Consider the following 23802-nt stretch of genomic DNA (forward strand, 5'->3'; position numbering starts at 1 on the left):
TGGAAGATTTGCAAGTCTTAGAACAGCAATCTAGATTGGTGAAGGCAGGTGAAATGGATTTAAGCCATGCTTTCAATATGTTTTTAGATGATGTTTTTCTTTGAATATAAACCCAAGGCAGTTCATTTTAAAAGGCTAATAAGGGAGATGAACAATGTTGTAATTGTTTAAAAACAATCGTATTGCTTAGCCACTCTAAGAAATGGTGAAGGAACCAAGTTAGAAAAAGTCAGTGACACTCTATCTTGCAGGACAAGTTTGCGGCTCTTCTAGGAGCAAGTTTGTTAAAGTAAGTCCCCAGTGATGGGAGGCATACCCTTAATGGCATCAACTATTAGTATTTTATATGAAGTTAAGACTGAGGAGGTCAGTACTGCCAGGAGACAATGCCAGGCTCCTGAGGAGACGGGATGAAGTACATATGCTTTCCCCAGTCCTGGGGGACCTTCCAATGACATTTTGCTGAAGAAATATTGCTCTGACAAAGGTAAACTGTCATCCCAAATAGGCCAAAAAACTATGATATTCTAAAGAGACATAAAATGTTCTCTCATAAAAATCATTTATTGGTACACCAGAAATATCCATTTTCTTTCTAGTACAGGAGCTAGATGCATCTATAATTGCGATTCTGTGTGAACTACGTGTTACCAGTCACTAGAAATCTAATTAGCAGGATGAATTTAATAAAGAACAAGAGGAACTATGAGTCTACAGCGGCCCAGCCATCAAGTCTCATTGGAGAGTAAATCAAATATCAAATTAGTGTTGGCCTGCAACAGAGTGGTTCTGTAGCCAAGAAAAACCAAGGTGGACACAAACAGGATAGCACCCATTCAATAAATTAGGTACACTTAATTAGAAAAACACCACAGCAGATAGAAATAATCTAAATAAAGCACAAAAGTAAACTATTAGCTATTTACATATATTACTTTTTGCCCAAACTTTAATTTGCTAGCTTTCCCATTCTACTGCTTTTTTTTCGCTACTTTTTTCTTTTTTTTCATGGTGAATTTCTTGACTCCCTGGCAAATATTTAGACAACTAACCGGAACTTCTTTCAAGGTCCAACATTTTCTAAAACTTCATGTCAAACAAAAGAATCTGAAAGGAAGCTCATATAGGTCTATCTCTACATGGAAGTAATACGTTTATTATTCTGCTGTTTTGCTATTATCTCTGTTAAGAGCAGAGCAGTGACCTACAATTTCATTTTCCTTCCAAACATTATTTGAACTAGTGCAGAAAGGTGGGTTGTGAACGGCAGCTGAGCGGATGGACAGTTCACCTGTGACAGGCACAGAAAGCGAGTCTAAACGGAGACAAGAGCATTAATCCTGAGAATGGAATGCTGTGAGCTGCAACTTAAGATCCCCCATTACTGAGAATGAGAGCGCCTCCTTCTGGTTATTACTTTTTTTTTCACATTAAGTTTTTAAGGCTTAGTATCACTGCAGCATTAACAAATAGGAATGCTGACATCCTTTCTACTAAAGAAGGGCTTTGTGATGAATGGCAGCAGCTACCACAATTAAAATAGCACAGTTGGAAAGGCATTGAGTTGGTATGTTTCTGGTGCTATGGCCAGACTGTATGGATTTTTAGCATCATTCTGGGGGATCTGAAAGATCTTGCCAATGAGCTTCTTTGGCCCTTTTTATTTCCTTTCTAGTACTAGTAACAGTTTGCAATAATTTTATTTTTGGTTTGTTCTCCTAGGACAATATAAGCTCCAGGAGGGCAGAGACCACACCTGTGTATTCACTATTGTGTCTCCAGCATCTAGAACAGTGTCTGGTCCATAATAGGTTCTCAATTAAAAACTTGTGATAAATAAATGAACCAAATCATGAAGTCCCCTGGCCTGCCTATGTTTAGAGACTTTCCAGTTTCAATCAGTGACCAGGGTTTCTGATCCGTCCTAATGACCCAGATGTCCTTTGAACCTACACTGCTATGAACCTCTATGCAGTTGTGTAGCTATCATTTTTGTGCTTCAGTGGATAGTAAAACTTTTCATTGCTGAAAAGACTAGCTATGCAGAGGTAACACTGCATGAGAAGTCACAGGGTAAGAACACTCAAGAACATTCTAAATGGCAAGCTCTAAGTTCAGCTCATTCTTCCCTACTTCTCCCTACTACCTACCTCTTTGACAGAGCTTAAGAAAAAAGTTATTAGGAGAATTTTCTCTTGGCAGTGCCAGTTCGTAACTCACCAATGACACGATCAGAAGAAAAACAAAAGATAACTCACCTACATAAAAATTAATGTAAATAAAAGCAAAATCTGGGTTTGGAAACAAAGTGACACGGTGGGCTGTCTAGATTCCCTGTTGGTTAGAACTGCTGACTATGGAAGAGAAAGCAGGCTTTACAGCAGTAGAGAGGCTGGAGGGAAGGGTGTGTGTGGGGGCGCTGTGGGTACGAGGACCAGCGTTTCTCCTCCTCTCCCTCCAGGTCTGGCTGAGCTCCTTGCGGTCACTCTCAGGCGGGAGGTAAGAACAGGCAGCTGGCGCCTCCACGGCACATTCTTAGGCTATTGATGCTCTGCTGGAGTAGAAGTCGGGGACTTGGAGCCCCGTGTGAAGCGTGACCTAGGGGAAGAGACTGTGAGTCCTGGAGGCACTTTAGGAGCCCTCCCCCCCCCCCCAACTGGACCCTCTCCCCGCTTAGGAACAAGTGGGCTTGTTCCTAATTCAGAAAAGGATCTGTTCACTTTTCTGTAACATCTGTTCTAGTAGACATCACAGAGAACTCCAGTAGAATTCAGCCTGTGCTAAGAACCTGGCCACCATGCTGGGCTCCCTGATCCTGGAGACACTTGATAATATGATTTGAATCCACCTGCCTCTTCAAAGAATTCTGGGGAGATTGTGTTCCTTATGACTGAAGAATGAGGCATTGATTTGCAGGTGGCAAAGCCTTTTGGCCACATTGCAATGGTCACTGCCATATCCATGGATAGAGAACAGATGAGCAGACAACCCTTCCCCTGTTATTTGTCCCCTAGTTATTTCAATCAGGATAAGCCTTTCACTTTGGGATGGCCTAGCTGATTGCCAAGAATGAGGAGACATGGGCACTTAAACTATTTCACTGATTTCTGTCTAACCTCAGACCTCAGTGGATGGCTGCACCAATCAGGCTAGAACCATTTCACGCAGTGCTCTCTGTCATCTCTCTCCACCTTATCCCTGTCTTCCCCAGTCTAAGAGTCTTTCTCTGAAGATACTCAGAACATCCCAGAAACCTCTAAAGAGCATTGAGTACAATAGTCTTTGCAAGGGAAACAGCTAAAAAAGCAGAAAACTTTGAATGAGTGTTTTCCAAAACACACTTCTAGGGAAATCTATGGCTTTCTTTGGTCCAATGTAGAGCCAAACTCTTGATGGATTAGATTTCAGCCTTCCAGAAAAACCCATCAAGTTGCAGCAAGAGAGAAGGGCAGAGGTCACTGGGTTGCAATCACTTCTATTGCACATACTGATAAACAACAATGGTTTTTTAAAATAGCTCCCAAGATGGCAGTTCTGTATACAACAAAAATTACGAGCACTGTGTTGATGCTTAAGCCCTATCTATCTTTTGGCACCCATTTGCTGAGTGAAGTTCACAGCCAGTGTCAAGTTCCAGCTCAAATCGGAAGTGAGCGCTCCCATCTCAGCAGTGGCTGGTAGGGCACCCTCTCGCACATGCCCTGATCTGTTCTCCCACTGCCCCCCATCTGCCCCAGCTGTGGTTTCCTGGCCCTTCTTTCCCTGTGTGAAGCCCTTCACATCTTAGAAACTTTGCCCTGGCTGTTCCCTCTGCCTGGAAAGCCTTACCCAGCTCACTCCCTCACTTCCTTCAAGGCTCAGCTCACCTGTGACTGCAATAAGGCCCACCTATGCTGACCACCCTGCTTAAGACTGCCACTGCCCTCCCTACCCTGGCACTCTTGGTCCCCCACCCTTTCCTTGTCTTCTCTCCCCTGCACATTGCCTTGCTGTTGTTGTTTAGTCGCTAAGTCGTGTCCGCCTCTTTGCGACCCCATGAACTGCAGCATGCCAGGCTTCCCTGTCCTTCACTAACTCCCCGAGTTTGCTCAAACTCATATCTATTGAGTCAGTGATGCCATCCAACCATCTCATCCTCTGTCACCTCCCTATCCTCTTGCCCTCAATCATTCCCAGCATAAGGGTCTTTTCCAATACTGCCTTCTAATATACTATATAATTAACACAGCAATTGTGCATATTATTTACTGTGTCTCTTGTAACTAAAATGCAAGCTCTAAGAGGGCAAGATTTTCATTTTCATGTTTTCACTGATAAACAACAATACTTAAATACTTCAGTAGTGCCTGACGTATCAAAGGCACTCAGTAGATATTTATTGAATGAACAAATAAGAAAACCCTGTTGTTTATATTTACAAAAAATCATTACTAACTAACCTGCAGGCAGGGACTATGTTTTCTCTCCCTAACAGAAGTGATAAGTCTGCAGTGGAGAAGCCCCAGATTTCTAAGCATCTTGTTAGCACTTCAGGCTCACACTTTCCCTTCTCAGGCGCTCCTGGGGCTTTGCGGCAGTCATTTCATTTGCTTTCAGGCCACCGGTTCAATAGTTTCCTTTCCACTAGAGAGGAATCTAGGGCTCAGGAGGACAGTCATTAGCCTGCCACCAGAGAATCCCAGTTTCCCCTGCTGCTGTTCACCAAGCTGTGTCTAAATATAAGGAAGGGGCTTATGCTGGTCTGGAATTATCTCCCTTGTCACGTCCTCCCACCCCGCATCCCTCTCTCCTCCGCGTCTTGGTCTGGGCCCTCCAAGGTGGGGGACTAAGCTCACCGTCCCGCGGGCAGCCTCACAAATGGAGCAGCCCTCACCTGCACGTTCCTGTTCAGGCTGACTGCTGGGAAGAACAGGCCCTCCACGTTCTCAAACGCGATGGGACCTTGCTGTTCGTCGTTGATAAAAAACGTCAAGGTTTTTCTATTGAAGTCTAGGAGGACCCCAATCGTGGCCCCCTTTGTGATCCCTCCCTCAGTTCTGTGGAAAAAGAAAACATAGGGTTTCACTTGCCCGTCCTTCTAGAAGCTCTGTTTGTATGGTTAAACCAGTTATTTCTTAATCTGTTTAAAATTCTCATTCCCTACCCCCAAAGCCTTCTAACACACTTTTCCTCTTAGTGACCCCTCCCCACATACAGTTTTAACACCACAGATATACTGTTTATCTACTTATGTGCCGCATGTATAGCTGTGTTGTTCTGTGCTCAGTTGCTTTAGTCATGTCTGACTCTTTGTGACCCAGTGGATCATCATAGCCCTTCAGGCTCCTCTGTCTATGGGATTCTGGGATTCTCCAGGCAAGAAGAATGGAGTTGGTTGCCAGGCCCTCCTTCAGGGGATCTTCCCACCCAAGGATCAAACCCACGTCTCTTATGGCTCCTGCTTTATATAAAAAAGTCTCCTGCATTGGCAGGTGGATTCTTTACCACTCACGCCACCTGGGAAGCCCATGTATATAAAAAAGTAAGATCTGCTTGCTCCCTGAACCAATTCTCACGTTGAAAATACACAGGTTCACTGCGCTGCTCTGCTATTGCTAAGAGTGAACCCCTTCACACACAGTCTCCACATGGAGACACAAGCAACAAAGGCCAGGAACAAAAAGTAGCCTTTAGGCTATCAGAACTTTGCCTCGAGCTGTGTCTCAAGTTGTGAATTAAGCGTCATTCAATCCAAAACGATTTAATTTGAAAGTCAAAGCAAAGAGGCACTTAAGCTGAACCTAGAACACATGCATGAAAAATTAGATTTGGGGCCTCATGCTATTCATCAATCAGAAAAACTCATTCCAGAAAGATGGGAATTTGGGGCATACTGAAATTGAATTGAGAAGCTGGAGGCTCTCCATAAAATGGCAACATTGAAGAAGAGGAATCTCCTCTCTGTAAGGTGAAATAATTGTACTTTAGGAGCTGGAGTGATTGTCATTGGAAACAAATTTGTCTTATGCTTTAACTGATGGTTTCATAAAAAGCCATTAAGCCTAGACAATCAGATCTGCCCTTTTCCTCCTCATTGAGATCTAGCAGTACTGAACTTTAGCCTCACAGACCTGTGAGAGTGTTTTTCTTTTCCCCTTGGGATGCAGAACACAGATTGTGCACAGTCGTTAAAAACACCGGGGTTTCAATGGTGTCTTGGCAGTTTCTCAGTTTCAGCAATGATGGCCCTGGTGACATGCAGTTTACACGCAAGGGGACGTGTTCTGCTTTAAGAAACTGTTTCTCTGCATAGTATGGCAGTTGTGTTATTACCCCTTCATTCCAAAATAAAGAAGTTGAAAGGGAAAAGTAAGTGGGGTACATGGGTGATGGCACCAGGGAGCTGGCGACAGAGGGTCCCTCAAATGTGAATCCCTGAAGGTAACAGCTTCTCTACACATACTAGGTAGGATTTGTGACCAGGCTGGAATGGCATGTGTGTGTTGCAAGTGAGAAGGGAAAAAATGAGGAGTGAGTCTTTTTCTTTCCTGTTCCTGAGAACCATGAAGATAAAGATAACAGTGAGCAGGCCTGAACAGTCCTAGCTTTTTTTTTCACTTTAACTGCTCCTAAAAGCAGAGACATTACTTTGCCAACAAAGGTCCATCTAGTCAAGGCTATGGTTTTTCCAGTGGTCTTGTATGGATGTGAAAGTTAGACTGTGAAGAAAGCTGAGCACTGAAGAATTGATGCTTTTGAACTGTGGTGTCAGAGAAGACTCTTGAGAGTCCCTTGGAGATCAGCCCTGGGTGTTCTTTGAAAGGAATGATGCTAAAGCTGAAACTTGAGTACTCTGGCGACCTCATGAGAAGAGTTGACTCATTGGAAGAGTCTGATGCTGGGAGGGATTGGGGGCAGAAGGAGAAGGGGACGACAGAGGATGAGATGGCTGGATGGCATCACCGACTCGGTGGACATGGCTTTGGGTGAACTCTGGGAGTTGGTGATGGACAGGGAGGCCTGGCGTGCTGCGATTCATGGGGTTACAAAGAGTCGGACATGACTGAGCGACTGAACTGAACTGAACTCTGTAACTAAGTTTGCTTCTTTTGCCCCCTAACTCTGCAGGAGCTACACTTCACACCTATTTTCCTTTGACTCTATGCTAGACACATCCCCTATCTGGTGTTTACCCTTATAACACCCTTCCCGTTGTAGTTACACATCAGAAAGAGGGCCACAGAGCCATGGAACTGCCAGCCTCAGGTGCTGGGTTACTGACACCAGCCAGGATGACTGCCTTTGAAACAACACAAGAGGAAGAAATCCAGATCCTAACACGTTTGTTCTCCATCTTATAGAAGCCCCTAGACTCCCCATGGTGGGCAAGGCATGAACCTACTGTGTTCCCCTTTCCACTGGCTGAGAATTTGAAGCCACCTTTCTATTTCCTCCAAACTCTGTCTCTGTATTTTTCATCTGGCTTTGGTGGGCAGAGAAGGCCATGATTTTGGCCAGCAACGTGTTCATTTCAAGGGACAGTGGACCAAGCACAACTGAATGCAGATGTAGAGAAACTATCCAAGGGAAGAGGAAGTGGAGGCCCTAGGAGGCCTACTGGCTAGAAGGGAGGCAGTGATGAACACACAGAAAAAGCTGAGACAGTGGAGCCCACTGCCTACCACTGCACGACTCACTTTCCTTCTGACTGAATATAGCTGTAGTTCCCCACACCCCCATTCCAGACACCAATAAGAATGTAGCTTGGGGATGTATTTGAGAATAAGGTGGACCATGTTCCTAAAAGACACTTCTCTACCTAGGAAATTTGTGAAAAATACATTTGAGGACGAAAACACAAACCAAATGAAAAAGGAAGTCTAGAGAAAATGTTATAGTATGAGTTAAATTATAATTGTCTAGATTTTGGTGGCAAAGGAAAACCAAAAACATTTCCTGTGTTCTCTTTCCCCAGCATACTGGGTGCTCTGAATCCATATAATAATAAAAGGGTTCTTCAACTATAAAACTATCCAAACTGGCATCCATAAGATTTAAATATATCATAAATAAAAAAAAAAACCCATAAGATTTAGTTTAAATTAAAGTGTTCAATACCATTTAACTACTAAGAAGAACAGTGGCTTCTATTTTCAGATGCCTCTAATGGGAGGTATTTTTGCCTGTTTCATTTAATCATGGGAACATTTCTCCATGGAAAAATATGATTTTCTTAATTGGTGGATTTAGAAACTGATGTTCAGAAAAACTGAGTATCTTGTACACAAGTGCTTTTCTGGTAAGTTGTAAGACTGTGTTTTAGAATCCTGGAATGTTTTTCTATAATAGATATTCATGAGGATTCTTAGTTTGCAGCCCTAAGTGGACTACAGCAATGAGGGGTCTAAGAAAGTGCTCATGTCCCTATCATTATGCAAAAAGCAAAACACCAGGATGGACTTGGCTAAGAGCAGTAGAAGGCCTACTTAATAGGGATGGCCTGCCCGACTTCCTTCATGTTGTCTATTTAATAGGTCTCTGAACTTGGGCTATCGTTCTGGACCAGAAGCCAACATGAAGAAGGCTTGCTTGCGGGGGGCTGCAGGGTACCTGTTGGTGTGCGAGTTGTTGTGCATGAACCAGCTCCGGTTATTGTCCACATACATTGCCCAGGCTTTGTCGTCCTTTCCTAACATCACATCCTTCATCACATCGATGCGAGCCACACCGAAGGCGGGGTCAGGGTGGTTGTCGTAGCGATCCACTGTCAGCTCCCAGTAGTGAACGCCCTTGGAGAAACCGGTCTTCCCCAGAACCACGCGGTCATCGTAGCTACTGCAGGTCACAGTCAGGTTGTCATTGGAGAAGATGATGTCAGAGTGTGCCGAGCCAGGGTCGAAAGCAAACCAGGCCACTGGGGACAACAGAGGGGAGGGTGGTTGGTTACTAAGACGGACCCAACAAGTTCACACTGTAATTTACTCCTGGCCAGGAGAGGAGTGTTTTGTCCCATTTTCATGCTTCCATGTGGGAAGGAAGTGTCCAGAGCCAGAAGGGGACATGAGTGAGCAGACAGGGGGCATGTCCTGGGACCTGGGGCTCTCTGCACCCAGAAACAGACGGATGACACACGACCAATCCAGCAGGGTTTACCTGGCTCAGACTGCACTCCCAACTAGGTGATCCGGGAGTGGAGTGGCATCAAGTCCCTTCACCCAGTGACTGGCAGAACAGTACACCAGAGACATAAGGGGAGAGGGATGCACTAAGATGCCTGTGTAACCCTGAGACGGGAAGGCTAGCAACTAGAGTCCTAGATGGAGGAGGGATAAAACACACTCAGTGAAACACGGAAATACGCCTTCCACAGAAGTGCTCAATTTAGTTGTTTTGAAGATTTCCTCAGTGTTAGTGAAAACTCAGAAGCTTTGGAGCTATCAGCAACAGAAACTAGTTCTCATGAGTGATTGAGACTTGGATGTAAGACTGGTTGCTTCCTTCACCACAAATATAGTGTGTGTGTTATTCTTAAAACATGTAAAAAGTATTGGCAATTAGGTGCAGATGGAATGATGTCTTTGTATACAGTGCTGTGCCCGGGTTCTAAATCCCACCTACCAAGAACCTCCTCTGGACAGACGGAATCGCTGATTTATCAGACCTGTGAACCACCTCACATGCATTTTGGTCTTTGCTATTGGTAACAGAATAAGGTTATTCCATACCTGCCAACAGCTTTTTAATGTCAACTGTTGTCATTCCAAGTGAAAGGCATGGGAGAGAGAAATAGGAGGCAAAATTGACACTGATAAGAATACATGTCTCTTTTGATAGACTAACACCAAAAAAGGGCTAAGTTTAAAACTGTGTACACTACAACCATTGGACTGATTAGTACCTTTTGCCCACAAGTTTTCTGCTTATAATGAGTGCGTGCATTGTTGTACAAGAAATCTGAGGGAAAAGTAATCTTCTTTGAGGTACAAAATTTAAAAAGACAGGCATCTTTTTCATTTTTTCTAAGTATGAGAGAAATTGCTATAATGGGATTTGAATGACAATTCAACAATTTTATTGACATAGAATAAGCTGCTACCGTTTATTTTGTGAAGGGAATGAGCATACCAAGCACATAAGTAAAAGATAACAATTACAATAGGTATACTTGCCTAATTGAGAGTAAGATGTAGATTGTGTCTCAAAATTGCATCCTATAAAGAGATACTACACATCAAAGCTATGAAACAACAACCAACTCAATAAAGATTATTTGTATACACGTAAAAAGCACCAGCTGAATAGTCACCAGAGGCCTGATTCATGAAAAACCAAAGCCCTTTTTATGTTAGTTTACTTGCTGGAGTAAAAACTGCTTCTCTTCTCTTTCAAAATGAATAGTAGATCTTTTTTTTTTTTAATTTAATAAAGTCTCTTCCAATTGTTTCTAAACTGTATAGCTTAAATTTTTATCGTATTCTAAGTTTAAACTGTTCCATTAAAGTTTTCATATTCAGAAGAAAATGAGAAGAATTCATCCAGTTGAAGTGGAGAAATCACTGAATCTTGATAAAGCTGCATTCTACATCACTATTCCATGTTCTTCTGGTTGTGCCAAAAGGCCTTTATTGTGACTTGGGCCTGAGTCAAATGATAATTATAGAATTAAATATGTGATGTAATCCATATGTTAATAAAGACATCTGGTAATTATTAATAATGACATGAAATAAATGTAGTAAAAACAAAAATGACCTCCTCTCTTTCTTAGATTGTTTTACTACGTCATCCTTTTCACCTAAGGGAGGGGAGCCGGCATGATGGCTGATGGGGGTGGAGTGACCTCAGAAATACATTAGAATCACCTGTGGGACTCTTGCACCCACCTCCCCCTTCCTTAATATTTGGATACTCTTACCTCTTCCATGAGAGGCTTCATCAGGGTGGAGGAAGCATTCTAGTCTTGAAATATTCAAAGGCGTGTGAACTACAATTTAAAGTGGTGTCAGTGACTGAAATGTGTTTTTGATGAGCACCAGAATATCTCCTAGAAAGGATCATTTAATTTTTTTTTCAACTCAGTAAGGCCTGTATGTACTAAATGAAGGATAATATACTGAATTAAAAGAATTTTGAAAGAATTAAGAAAGCACCTTAGAAGGGACTAATGATTGAATTAAAAACAAAATGTAAAGATTATGACCTTACTTTTGGTTACTTTTTCTCTGAGATGAATTCATTTGCAAAAATGGCTGATGACTTGTTTAGTTTCTATCAATTATCATCTCAATTCCTATTCACAGGTGAGAACTTAGTGAGTATGAAACACATGGAGTTTTAAAACTGTATCTCATCCAGCTTTGGAAATAAATCTGTAGAACGTGAATAGGGCTTTAAATTTTTTTAAATGAATCATGCCTTGTGCAAATCTTTTTCAAAACAAGCTTTCTGAAATCTTTTTACACTACTTTAAATACACCATCGTACATTTAAGGTTCAACGATACAACAATGGTGTCAATTACAGCCATCAAATATCCCCAACCCACATTTCATTTTATTCTTGAGACAATATACATTACAAAGACTATAACAATATTTCAGTACATTAGACACAAGTGAAGAGAGTTCCATAACAAAGCATGTTTAAAAGCCAATAGTGCACAGAGAAACAAGAGGAAACATAAAAGCACAAAGAAAAACAGTCATTTTAAAGAGAGCTCGAAGTCCCTGCATCCTTTTTGCACTGTCATGCTGTGGCCTTCTTCATTCCAGGATGTGGGATGAGCAAACAGAATAAAATAACAAACAAAAGAAGCCTCTGGAAATGTAAAATGTGCATCATGTGTAGCCCTGATTACAATATAGTCCTGAAGAGATCAAATAGGTCTGCGTCTTAGATATTTTAAGATTCTATTTTCTAGACAGAGTTCACAGAATAGTATCACTAGGTCAACTTGAAACCTGAAACCCTGTCACAACCCTCTCAGCTGTGGGAAACTTCCGGAGGCCTAACTTCTCAGTGACTCCCATCTTTGGGCCTTAGCTAATTAAGGCTTTCTGATTTAGCTGGTGATTGTTCCTTCCCTTTGCTTAGAAAAAATCAGCCTTGAGTACACTGTCTGACCAGTGAGCAAGGCTTTTGCAGAAAACACTTTCACTTTCTGCTCTCTGGTTTGCCTGCTTTGCACGATGCATTCTGCTGTTGGCAAGTTTTTTACTTTTTTCAGTAAAGATCTCTTGAGTCTATGTTTAATCAGACCACTCCAGGCTGGATGCACTGATCCAGTCTCCCAGACACAGCTGGTTTCCTGGATACAGCAGGGTTGCAAACCTCCAGACTAAGGCCACAGCCTCCCCTCAGCCAGCACCTGTGCGTGCTATGCCATGGCATGTGATGACAGAGCAGGGTTCCCACGGTGGGGGTACCAGCTTGTGCAAAAAGAACAACTTCACTCATCACTTTTCAACACCATTATATACACTGACCACAGCTCGATGTTAATCCTCACACCACACAAACATGAATGCCACAAATCTCCCATCATCCAAATGCTCCTCATACCGGAAGCAGGCCACAGACATAGAGATTAGCTCACTGCCCTCTGCACGCACATGAACAGCAAGAACAAAACAGGTATTTCCGAGATGCCTTCAAGGCACAGAGATCAAGAGGAAAGGTCAGACGAGCTTGGCTCACCCGGTGCATTGAGAGACTGTAAAGAGGAATGCAAGCTCAGCTGGTGGGGTGAGGATCGGAAATCAAAGTAGGCTCTCCCGGGGAAGCTGGGTTGTAGATTAAGGGTGGAGGAGAAAGGACTCATTCTACGGAGCGGCAATCTTTCCGAAGGCACTGGAAAAGGGACTGTCTGTTCTTCTGAGTCTGTGTCTAAATGTAAGATCAATGCAAACTAGAGATCAGAAATCTGCCACCTGCCGTGCACACTTCCCCAAGACCTGCCTCACGAATGCATTTTCACAAAGCCTCATCCACCCCATAGAGGCCAATGTGGTTTAGGGAATTCTCGGCAGGACAGAACTCAAACCAGAGGATACTTCAAACATCACAAACGATTGTCTTCATTTTTCCCTTGATTTTTATGGGTACAGAAAGTATTGGAAGTTTCCTTTTAATTAAATATCTTTAGAGTTGAACCTAGAAACCTTAAATTTACCCATTGATGACCAAGAGATCAATACTTTACCCTCTTCACATCTGTTGGATATTACTATCTGTACAACAATGGTCTCTGAAAAGGTTTCTATTTAGGAGGTGACGGTTTTTACTAACTCTGCGCTGTTCCATATGTTCCCTTTTCTCTCTTAATATATATGTTTCTGTTTCTAAATGGACAAGATGGTTTGTCTATACCAGCATACTCAAGACTTGCTCTTTAAATCAGAGGACAGTGGGCTGAACAAGTAACTAGGGAAGGAGCCTTACCTTTGTTTCTGAATTAAGATCAGCCCTGAAGGGTGCCCTTGAATATCTCTGGATCTCTAAGAATAAACGACCACGGGCAATGGTGAGGTACATTGGTCCTTACTGGCAAAAATGTCTTTGTTTTCAGATAGGTCTGGAATGAAGATGGCTACTATACCATAGTAAGACATATCAATTGCTTCATCTAGTTTTAGAGTTTAAAGTAATTTAGAGGTAGTTTCTCACCTCTAAATTACTGAAATCATTCCTTTCTCATTTGTTAAACAATAGGTGGTTGTACGCTGTCGATTGATCTAGTTAGAGACCCATGTTTTACCAACTGGGGACTTCTTAGAACTCAATTTGATAGTAACAAATCAGGAAATACAGAGAGCATGATGGTAGAATTCTAATTCCAAAACACCAAGGAAATTTCTTCTCATTGAAACAATAATTTTGTTTTGGTGGCTAAAGTGTTCCTGGGAATATTTTACTGGTTTGAGTCTATTAGCATGTTCCTCTGTACTGAACATATCCTTCCTTATTCTATCAAAATGCTGTTCCATGCATGCTCAATGTAGCATATGTGTGCAGACAGGATCCTATTTGAGAAGCTCAGAGCAGGGCACTGGCAGGTTTCAGTTTAATACTGCCAACCTAGCCTCATTTTCATTTTTGAACTTTTAACATTAAAATTAGCTTTTCAGGCTACTTGTTTTTAGCTTGGGGGAATTTTTCTTTTCTTTTCTTTAATAAGGAAAGTACAAACAAGGTTTTCAGAGAAAAGGAACTGCTATTTATGGAGCTGAGGCATTGTGTTCCCAATAATACATTCCAATTTTCTTCTACCTAAACATCATATGGTTGGAATAAATCGGCATGTGTGACCATTTCTTATTAAGAAATGATTTATAATTATCTCAAAGGAGAATTAGTCTTTTAGTTTAATAGAAAAAGTTGAAAGACAATTGCACACCACCACAAACTAATATGGGCATCTTTTAGGGGGAGAATTTACAACTGTATTTATCTCAGTAAAAATTTTTAACAAGAAACTTCTTAGAAATGTATTTTTCACCAGGTGATAACAATTAATTCATTATATTTAAAATACTTGTTGCTCCAATAATTAAGGAAAAGGACATATATAATGAAATGAATTCTGGAGTATACTGAACCCCCGAGTAATCATCTGAAAACCAGTGAAGAGACATGTACTATATCCAGACTCAGGGAGCAAATCCAACCCCATCATACTCACCTCTTCTATTCTCAGCACCAGGAAGAAGCACCTAGAGTTGGTGATGGGACCACTCTGCAGGATGGGGGCTGAGGGCAGCTATGGTTATTCACGGGGTTAGTAACTGAACACTAAAATGGTTAGTTTTTCTCTCCTTTTATGTGAACCATTATTGATGACCCAGTTTTCCTTGAGTCCTCTTAGTCTTGAGCCATGTTCTCTATTCAGGCAAGCTTACTTAATATCCATGTTACCCAATCATTCCACCTCTGCTCTGAGTTTTTCTTACCTGTGGTCTCCCATTCCCTACCAGCTGGGCTCTTACCTTGTACTCCTACCCCATTTTCTCTAAGAAGTTTTTAAAAAAATGTCCTACTGCTTCATGAAAACTGTCCAAATGAAGCACGAGAGAGAGAGAGAGAGAGCACTTGATCCCTGCAAGATGCTTTGTGCCTTTCTCCCTCGGCACAGGGTGCAAATGTCAGGTCAGTTGCCTATAGGTCATCTAAACCACTTGATAATACCTTAGGGTGCAGGAGTCTTAGAGGGAAGACACTTATCTTGATATCACCTGAGCAGCAATAATAAGCTTCCCCTTGAAATCGTCTAGGTTAGGGATCTCATGGCCTCTGGGCAGCCCCCTCCTGTTGTAGTTATTGCTTACATTGTTCTGGATATACCACTTTGGGAGCCCTACTTCTCAAGTGTAGCATTACTATCTGAGGCCATATTCAAGAGCAGTCACGGTTCCCTTTAAAAATAATCACTTTTCTGGGATAAATAGAGTTGATTTCCAATCTTTTGTCTAAGGTATGGATCTCAAATCTTTACTCTCCTTATCATGCCCCTCTGGACATGTTCAAAGACATGAACCAAAGACAATATATTGGGAACAGTAATGCTACACCCATGTTTAGCCAAATCATACCACTCACACTGAGCATACACACAGCTATGGTGTGTATTCTGTTTTATACCCTGGGATGCAGAAAGCATGTAAACCGACTTCCTTCCCTTCCCTCAAAGCACAACTACTGAGATCTGGAGAAGACTTTTCAGCCATTAATATTCTACTAGTCATGACAAAGAGGAATTGGGTCAGTGTCTTTTTCAGAATACATGATATGAAGCTATGGTTTAGGTCATAGCTGATATTCAGGATAATCATTATTAATTTTTAACACATTGGTCACTACAGAATGACAAATAGCTCCTTAAATATTTTAAATTTCTAATGTTTTATCACATGTAGTGATCCTGTCTGCTGAAGAGCTTTAGTAAGCAAAAGCAGTTTAGCCTAAAGAGCAAAAGAATGCCAGCTGAATACTGGTGTAGCAATTTTGGGCATATCAGTAACTCTGGGAGAGGGTCCCTCTCCCAGAGGGAGACTGTTTATAATGGGAATGTGTCAGGACACACTTTCCCTCAACTTGGTCAATGAGCGTCATTTTCCTCTGGTCTTTGCCTGGACTGCTTTCCCTTTCCACCTGGAACTGGCTGGTTCTGGAGTTGGGGGCCCCTGCTTGAAAGAAACAATCAAGAATTATCAAAGCAAAGATTGACCGGGGATCAAACTAATTATTTACTGACTTTTGGGCTTGAGGCAAAAAAAGGATATTTAAGTGGTATATCTCTTTTTGACTTACTGACTATTTATTTTTTCATTAGCAGACACTGTATTAGAACTGAGTAACTAAATGGGAAACACTTAGAGAAAAATCTGTCTTATACTATTGATTTTCACACTTTTGAAGACAGAATTTCTCGACTGATTTCAACATGTACAGTGCACTAGAGATTTCTACGGACGTTGTAGACTCTTTGGAAGTGTGTAGTCTTTGACGTCTTAATTTTGGAATTCAAAGAGGAAAAGCAAATTGACAGGTACATTAACCCAGCTTCCTTTATGCTCTTGCAGAATTCTTAGTTATCGTCCTGTCTGGTATGAAAAGCTTCATAACTTAAGCAGCCTTTGGATACTAGTTCAACAAAATGGTTGTATTTCAGAGCAAAATAAGGCAAAATATGTCACTACGAGTTGCACAAGCAGCATTAAAGATGAGTTCCAGTTCAATTATAAATAAGCTGTAAAATAATTTGCTTTTTTGGCAGGAATTTAAAGAGACTAAGAAATGAATGAAGAAGGTGACGTTTCCTTAAATGATCTAATAAGCACCCCAAGTCACAATTATGTCCCACTGGTACATAATTTACAATGAAAGGTGGTATTTTAATCTTTCTTAAGTGTGGCATTAATTGCAGTTGAGAAGTGAGAAACAAATCTGTTTTGAAAATCTCCTTTTAAAAGAAGGAATGAAACACCCTCTTTCCACCCTGGGACAGTTGCACACTCTGTCACCAAGTCCTCCATTCCAATTTAGAACATCAGGGCATTATTTATAAGGAAACTGTTAATACAAAAGATTGGGTGCAAAAGATTCCAAAGGACTAAACTGCTCTCCAGAGGGTCAGATAGAAAGTGCATTCCCCAGAAGCAAAAATAAGGTTTGGATCCAATTCAGTACTATGAAAAATCAGTTAATTCCCTGGGATGTCATACATGTTGTCAAAATTAAAAGGAACAAAATCTCTTTTTTCTCTGGGCTTTGAAAGCTATCATTATGCCTCTCACTTTGGATTTTGTAAAATCTACCCAAATTTGTTCAGGTATGATTTACCTACCTTGAAGAATTTGTCCTGGAAATGCATATTCTTCTAAGTAAACACAATTTTGGGGGGAGGTGGTGGGCTGATGCTCAGAGTCAGAGAGAGTAAAGCACAGGCAGACAGGAAATATCTCCAGTGGACTGTATACTGTTCTTTATTTGATCCTTTATTAACTATTCCTATTAGTGTTGAATTTTCAGTATCACAGGCAGTCTCTAAGAACCACCCTGGAGGATACAAGAGGTGGCTACACTTGTTTATAGCATTTGCTGAAATAATTAACAGCTTTCAGCAGTAATTTTGAAGAAAACCAGGGTGTATTAATTGTAAAGAATTTACAATTCTAAGTTTACAATTCTGTTCTAAGTTTAAAGTGTTAGAGACAAACAACCCTCTGCGCCCCCCCAAACAAAAACAAAACCCTGAAGTCCAGAAAGATTAAGGAACTCATTTAAGTCACACTACCAGCTGTGATGTGATTGGATAAGGACACAGGCAGATCAATTCCTGGTGGATACAATTTTGGGGGTGGTAAGGTCATTGCTCTCTTTTGTGCCTTGGAAATGTATAAAATGTAAGGTTGATGCTATAGGCCATGGGGCATGTATTGGTGGTCTCAGGGGTGACCCAGCTTTGTGCAGATGATCTAATTATCATTCTCCAAACCCTGCATTATACTGAGGATGAATCTTTCTTATCTATATATAGAGTAGTTCTGGGACTGTGGTGGATACAGATTGAAAGGCAAACACATCACTCTACCCTTTGGGATTCTGGCCACATGGGATGGGTAGGCTGAGAGCAGATGAGGTTTTTTTTCTCCCACAAGGTTATATCTTCTCCTGTGGGATGGGGGATGTCTTAGTGCAGCAAGGTTTAAGAGTACAGTAGCTACCCCGGCCCCCGATTATTATAAAGTATCTGCAAAGAGATTGTGAACAAAGGCATCTGGGGTCAGGCTGGGCCTACGTTCTGCCTACATTCTGCCTGCATCACTGACTATTCTCTGGGTTATTTCCTATGATGTGTGGGAGAAGGTGCTATCACACTTGAAAGGGAACTGTGATGCTGAGAGTCTAATGGGGGAGAAAAGGGCATTTTAATCTTTATGAATAACCTCTTCTATGTCCCTTTTTTAGAAAGCAATTTCTAAGATATCATTTTAAGAATCCCAACCCTTTAGTTGTCATTAGATAAAACAATCCTGGAAAGTGTTGGGCAGGTGGCTCCTGTGGATGTTCAAGAAAGAGGATGCTTGAGAGCACATTTTCTCTGTGCTCTGAGCTCCTGTGTGTGGGCAGTGCTGGAATTTACAGCCTTATCTAGAGCCTGATTCTCTCATGATCACTGATTATTCTTCCCACTTGGCCTCACAGTCAAGATCTGGAGGGCTGAGAGCTTCTGTGAATAAGTAGCTCTTTGGTTTCAACCTGAGCAGGGCTCCCAGTTCCAGATCTCACTTGGTGGGGTCCTTCCAGGACCTCAGAGATGCAGCTCTGACATCCTTTTCCTTCCCAGGCAGCAACTGGTCACTGCCAGCTGAAAAACGTCCACGCTAGGGAGAACCTCAGCCTGGGCAGGTGTGTGTATGTGTGTGTGTTAAGGAATGACAGCCATTCCCACATCTCTTTCTTAAAGTAGGAATATTATTCTTTAGAACAAAACTCTAATGTGACTCTTTGAAAGTGTTAAAAGTCCTATTGCTGCCTGGGGTTTCTGGATGAATACGTGAAGCAGCAACACAGTACTGCTTCCACAAGCTGTTTTCAGACATTTAGCAAATAGACTTAGGATAGTTTTCTCTCTTTCCCTCATTTTGGTTGAGTGCAAATAGCACTGTTCTAGTGTCAGCATCAAAATGTACTGCGCTGGGCATTGGAGCTGAAAGGCTTGGGCCTGACACATCATTTATCCTCTCCTGGGCTTCATTTCGCCATATGTAGAGTGGGAATAACAAGAATAATATTTTCCTCCCAGAGTGTGGTAGGCAGAATAATGACCTGCCAAAAAAAATGTCCTTGTCATAATCCCCAGAATCTGTGACTATGTCACCTGATATGGCAAAGGGAACTTTACAGATGTGAATAAATTAAGGATCTTGAGATGGGAGATTATCCTGGACAACCAAGGTGGGCCCAAGGGATTTAATCACAAGGATCCCTTGTAAAAGGAAAACAGGAGGATCAGAGTCAGAAAGAGATTGGAAGATGCTATGCTGCTGGCTTTGAAGATGGAGGAAGAAGAATGAGTCAAGGAATATAGGTGGTTTCTAGAAGCTGGAAAAAGAACAGAACAGATTCTTCCCTAGAACCACTTCGAAGGAATGCAGTCCTGCTGATGCTTCACTTCTAGTCCAGTGAAACCGATTTAACATTCTGACCTCTAGAACTGTAAGGTGAAAAATTTGTGTTGTTTTAAGCTACTAACCTTGTTGTAATTTGTTAAAGCAGCAATGAGAAACTAAAACATAGGGTAAATCTGGAATGCTACAGCAAGAGAACAGAAGAGAGGTTTAGACACTAGTGATGGGTACAGAGGTACAAAGTCTATATAGTGGTCTTAGAATAAACAGAAAAGAATCTTTATGTTTTCCTTAGGCCCTTACAGAAGACGGATTGCGTTTATACAATTCCTCCACTGAATTTCAGTATCCTAAAAATATTTGCTGACTTTCACATTGCTGTCATTTTTACAGAATCTTTTAAAGGATAATGAAGAAAGTTCTTAGAAGCTCTACACAAAATGAAGTAGGGCTTATTATCATAGTATTTGGTGAGGGGAGAGGGAAGTACTTACATTCCATAAAGCCTTGTGAGATATACTTGAATACCCTGTTACCAAGAGTTCCAGAATACATACTGACTTTTAAATGTATAATGTGGAAATCATTCTAAAATACATTAGTACTTTCTGACTTTCTTAATCTGAGCATATGCACCAAGAACATTCGCTTTTGATTTTTTGGATTTTTCAGTTTTTCCAGTTACTCTCTTTGGTCAAGGTCGCCAATAGCCTCAATTCACTTTTATACCAAATTCTTCTTCTCTCCTCTAATGTGATGCCTCCAATCTGTTGCACTCTCTGCAAATGGGTCAATGAACTCAATGGAATTGTGGGTAAACTAAAAGTAAGTGAGAGCCAAGTGACACCAAGGGCTCTGCTGTGAGAACATCACAAAAGCTTCTGTATCTTTTTTTTTTTGTTTACCAATCATAGGTCATTGTTGCTTATATCTTGATTCTAAGATGACTACCCATGTTGTAGGGTGGATATCTTGGTTCTGGAGAGATGAGGGGTACCGTAGATTTTTGCCACTCTGAGCCAGGTGCCATGAGATTCAGGGAGGAGGAAGAATAGAGCCCATGAACTCTAGGGCAGGGCCATGCTATGCATACCTGTGATCATGAAATCAACTGCTCAGTTAATGTTTTTGAGAGAATGAGGATTCTTTTGCAAAGTCAGCTCAAGGCATATTTTGAAGTCTTTGCCTTGCATACAGTTATTCCTTCTGTTTAGATTTCTCTCTCTCCCTCTGAGAAGTCTTTCCTTCCCTTTATATCATACTCATTTTCCCTTCAGTATGTTGTATTTCATGCCACTATTAGATGTAAGACAATCATATTTTCTATGAAAATATGAATTAAAAACTTTCTCTTAGAAACGTTTTTACTTTTAGAAGAAGCTGCTTGTTAGTTGAAATTAAACTCTAAATACTAGAATTAAGGTGATATTAAAAATGGAATAGCTCATACCTTTCTTGTGTAAAATCTAGAAGCAATTTGCAAACATAGATCAAGAGTCTTTAAAATGTTCATATTCTTTAGTAATTCTTAGAATGTGTCCAAGGAGCATGATCTTTTTATGCAAAGGTTTGTATTTTTTTGCACAGAAGGTGCAACTCTCTGTGCTTTAATTTCCTGAAGGATTGGTGAGCTGCAGCTTCTTTTCTGCTGCGAAGGCTGCATGAAGTGGCTCCCTAGCTCTGAGAGCTGAGGGGAGTCAGGGAAAGATCTTTTACCAGCCAGATAATAGTATTAGTGAATTATTTGAGTGCTAGGAATATTATCTTTGGTCTATCTTTATTTTTTTCTCCAGATTTGAAACAAAGGGGAAAAAAAGTACACAGTCTATTTAGATAGGTAGGAGAAAAGTAGGGGGAAATAAACAAAAATTTTCTGTCCTATTCTCACCCATGTCTAAATATTTTTTGGCAGGACAATAGACTTCAAGACACAGAATAAGCCTGAGGACTTTATTAACAGAGCCTTGTTATATAATATTTTAAATAAATACTCTTTGGCAGATGGTTTCAGAGACTGTGACACAGCCATCACAGATATTAAATGAATCATTTATATATGTGTATATATATATATATATATATATATATATATATAACCAGGCTATGGGCCTTATTTTAAAATTTCATTAAAATTCTTAACTGCCTACAGTTAAGCTTCTTCTTCAGTCAGGATACTTTGGTTTAGATCTGCAGCTGGCCTTATTCTCATGGCAGTTTTAAGTCCATTCCCAACAGCTTTGCTTTTAGGGAACTAACTAGACTTGAATTCATGTAATAATGTGTTTTCCTTTCCTTATCTCTTTTGGTAACACATTCTTATTGTTTTCCTGATTCCCTTACACAAATCATGTCTTCCTTATGGTCCCTTTTCCTTTTCTCACAGTGTTTATCATAACTTGTAAATATGCAATATTTAAGGCCTGTCTCTCTTCCTAGACTGTGAACTCCGTGACATCTGGGGTGACCTCTGCTCAACATTGTATACCCATATCATAGCATACAGCAGACAATTATCAAATAATGCCCAACAAATAGACAATTTTGAAAAAAAGAAAGGTAAGAATTCACAACAAACAATGTGGACCTTTGCTCTCCCCCACATAATGTTTTACCTTTAGGTCAGCAGAAGGTTTTGTGATAGTTCAAAGGGTAAAGTGACAAGTGATTTCAACCTTGGACTAAATGCATGAAAATACAAGTTAGACTTGCTATCACATATGAAATTGTACCCTTCTGTGATACAGACTTTTTATTTTGAACCTTGGAAAGGGGTTAATTCTTGCTAAAAAGAACATAAAAGATTTTGTTAAAGTAGAAAGCAAACCAACCATCCCACCCACAATAGCAGCAAAGAAAAAAACCTCAAAAGTGAACCTTTTCAGGAATGGTAGGAAATGAGGTTAATAAAGTATAAATTCATTTAATGTATCAAAACTCTGTTAACAGCATTTTCTCACTGATTTCTAAAAAACAAAATTGAGGTATAATTCTTTAGGTCTATATTTTTCTCAATGGTTACAGATTGATCAAATCTCTCTCTCTCTTTTTTAACAAGCTATTTGCTATGTTATTTCTTGCTTTCTAAATCTTGTCTTACTGTTGTAATGAATTAGAATGAGGGAGAAACAAATAGAACAAACCAAAGTTATGGAGAAAGTATGTGTGTGAACTTTATTTCATCATGAGAAAATCACTTCTGTGCAGTAACAGAGAATACTGACATCTACACGATGATAGGGTGTTCTTTGTATTTAGATACATACCTTATATTTGTACACAATATATAAAATTCATGGAGGAAATTAATTTCTACAGTACAGTTTCTTTGTTGGAAGAGGACTTGTTCCGTTAGTTTCTTTTAGAAAATGACCCCCAGTTCTGTGACTGTGGTACCAAGGATCGCAGTTCCAATCCTGTAATTTATTAGACACCATAATCTTATGAACATTAATCGAAACTTAGAAACTACATCCTCCTGCAGGATGAAAAGAGAGATGTAAGTGCTCAGGCTGCTATGTTGTAACTGATTTTAGCAGAATAGTATGATTTCCATGATGCATTATGAATAGAAATAGTTTTCCCGTAGGTCTGGTGAACAAAGATTAACAACATTGCTACAAATTGTCTGCCTGCTCTGATGGCATGCACTTCGCTCTTTAATCAAACTGCTGTATACACACATGGGAAACCAGGCCATCCCCCGTGAGGCCCTTCTGCATGGCACCTAGGAAGGCTCCTGGAGGGCTTTAGCACTTAGCTTTGGGAAGGCAATTGCTCTCAAGCTGGTAATTCTCCTCCCAGAGAGAAGCTGCCAAAATGAGGGTCCCAGAGGAGGCTTAGCTACCACATCCCTATAACCCGAGTCAGGGTAGGTCACGTGGGTTTGTCCCTTTCATTGAATTCTTCTCTTTGAGTAGCATCACTCAGACACACAAGTGCTCCCTAAGTGTGGTTTTCACAGCTAGGGGCCTTGCAACCTTGCTGTGGGATTTAAGTTGTGCTTGTTTTTAACCATGTGAACCATTTTAGAGGGCAACTGGCACATGCTGAGGTTTCTGGGAAGTGTGAGAAAACGCCACCACAGTTCTTTCAGCTAACATTTTGAATGTGAACAAAATCAACAGAATTAGCTCTGCAGAGGGAAGTTATGGAGAATGCCACGGGACGGGGGTGGCTCCTGTGATTAAAATGACAC

At 40.9% G+C, this 23802-nt stretch overlaps 1 protein-coding gene across 1 annotated transcript in view; it reads right to left on the bottom strand.

The window, feature by feature from the left end:
- Positions 1-2535: 2535 nt before the first annotated feature.
- The window catches only part of TRIM9 (tripartite motif containing 9), a 119114-nt gene continuing 97847 nt past the window's right edge, over positions 2536-23802 (bottom strand). Inside the window, exons 9-15 of the mRNA XM_052646579.1 lie at positions 22337-22340; positions 12676-12864; positions 10149-10190; positions 9705-9728; positions 8590-8893; positions 4874-5036; positions 2536-2598 (exon numbers count right to left, since the gene is read on the bottom strand). Of these exons, the coding sequence (XP_052502539.1) occupies positions 2536-2598; positions 4874-5036; positions 8590-8893; positions 9705-9728; positions 10149-10190; positions 12676-12864; positions 22337-22340 (789 nt within the window). The remainder of the gene's footprint in view (positions 2599-4873; positions 5037-8589; positions 8894-9704; positions 9729-10148; positions 10191-12675; positions 12865-22336; positions 22341-23802) is intronic.

Source organism: Budorcas taxicolor, chromosome 10, assembly GCF_023091745.1.
Source record: "Budorcas taxicolor isolate Tak-1 chromosome 10, Takin1.1, whole genome shotgun sequence".
In the NCBI taxonomy this organism is placed as follows: domain Eukaryota; kingdom Metazoa; phylum Chordata; class Mammalia; order Artiodactyla; family Bovidae; genus Budorcas; species Budorcas taxicolor.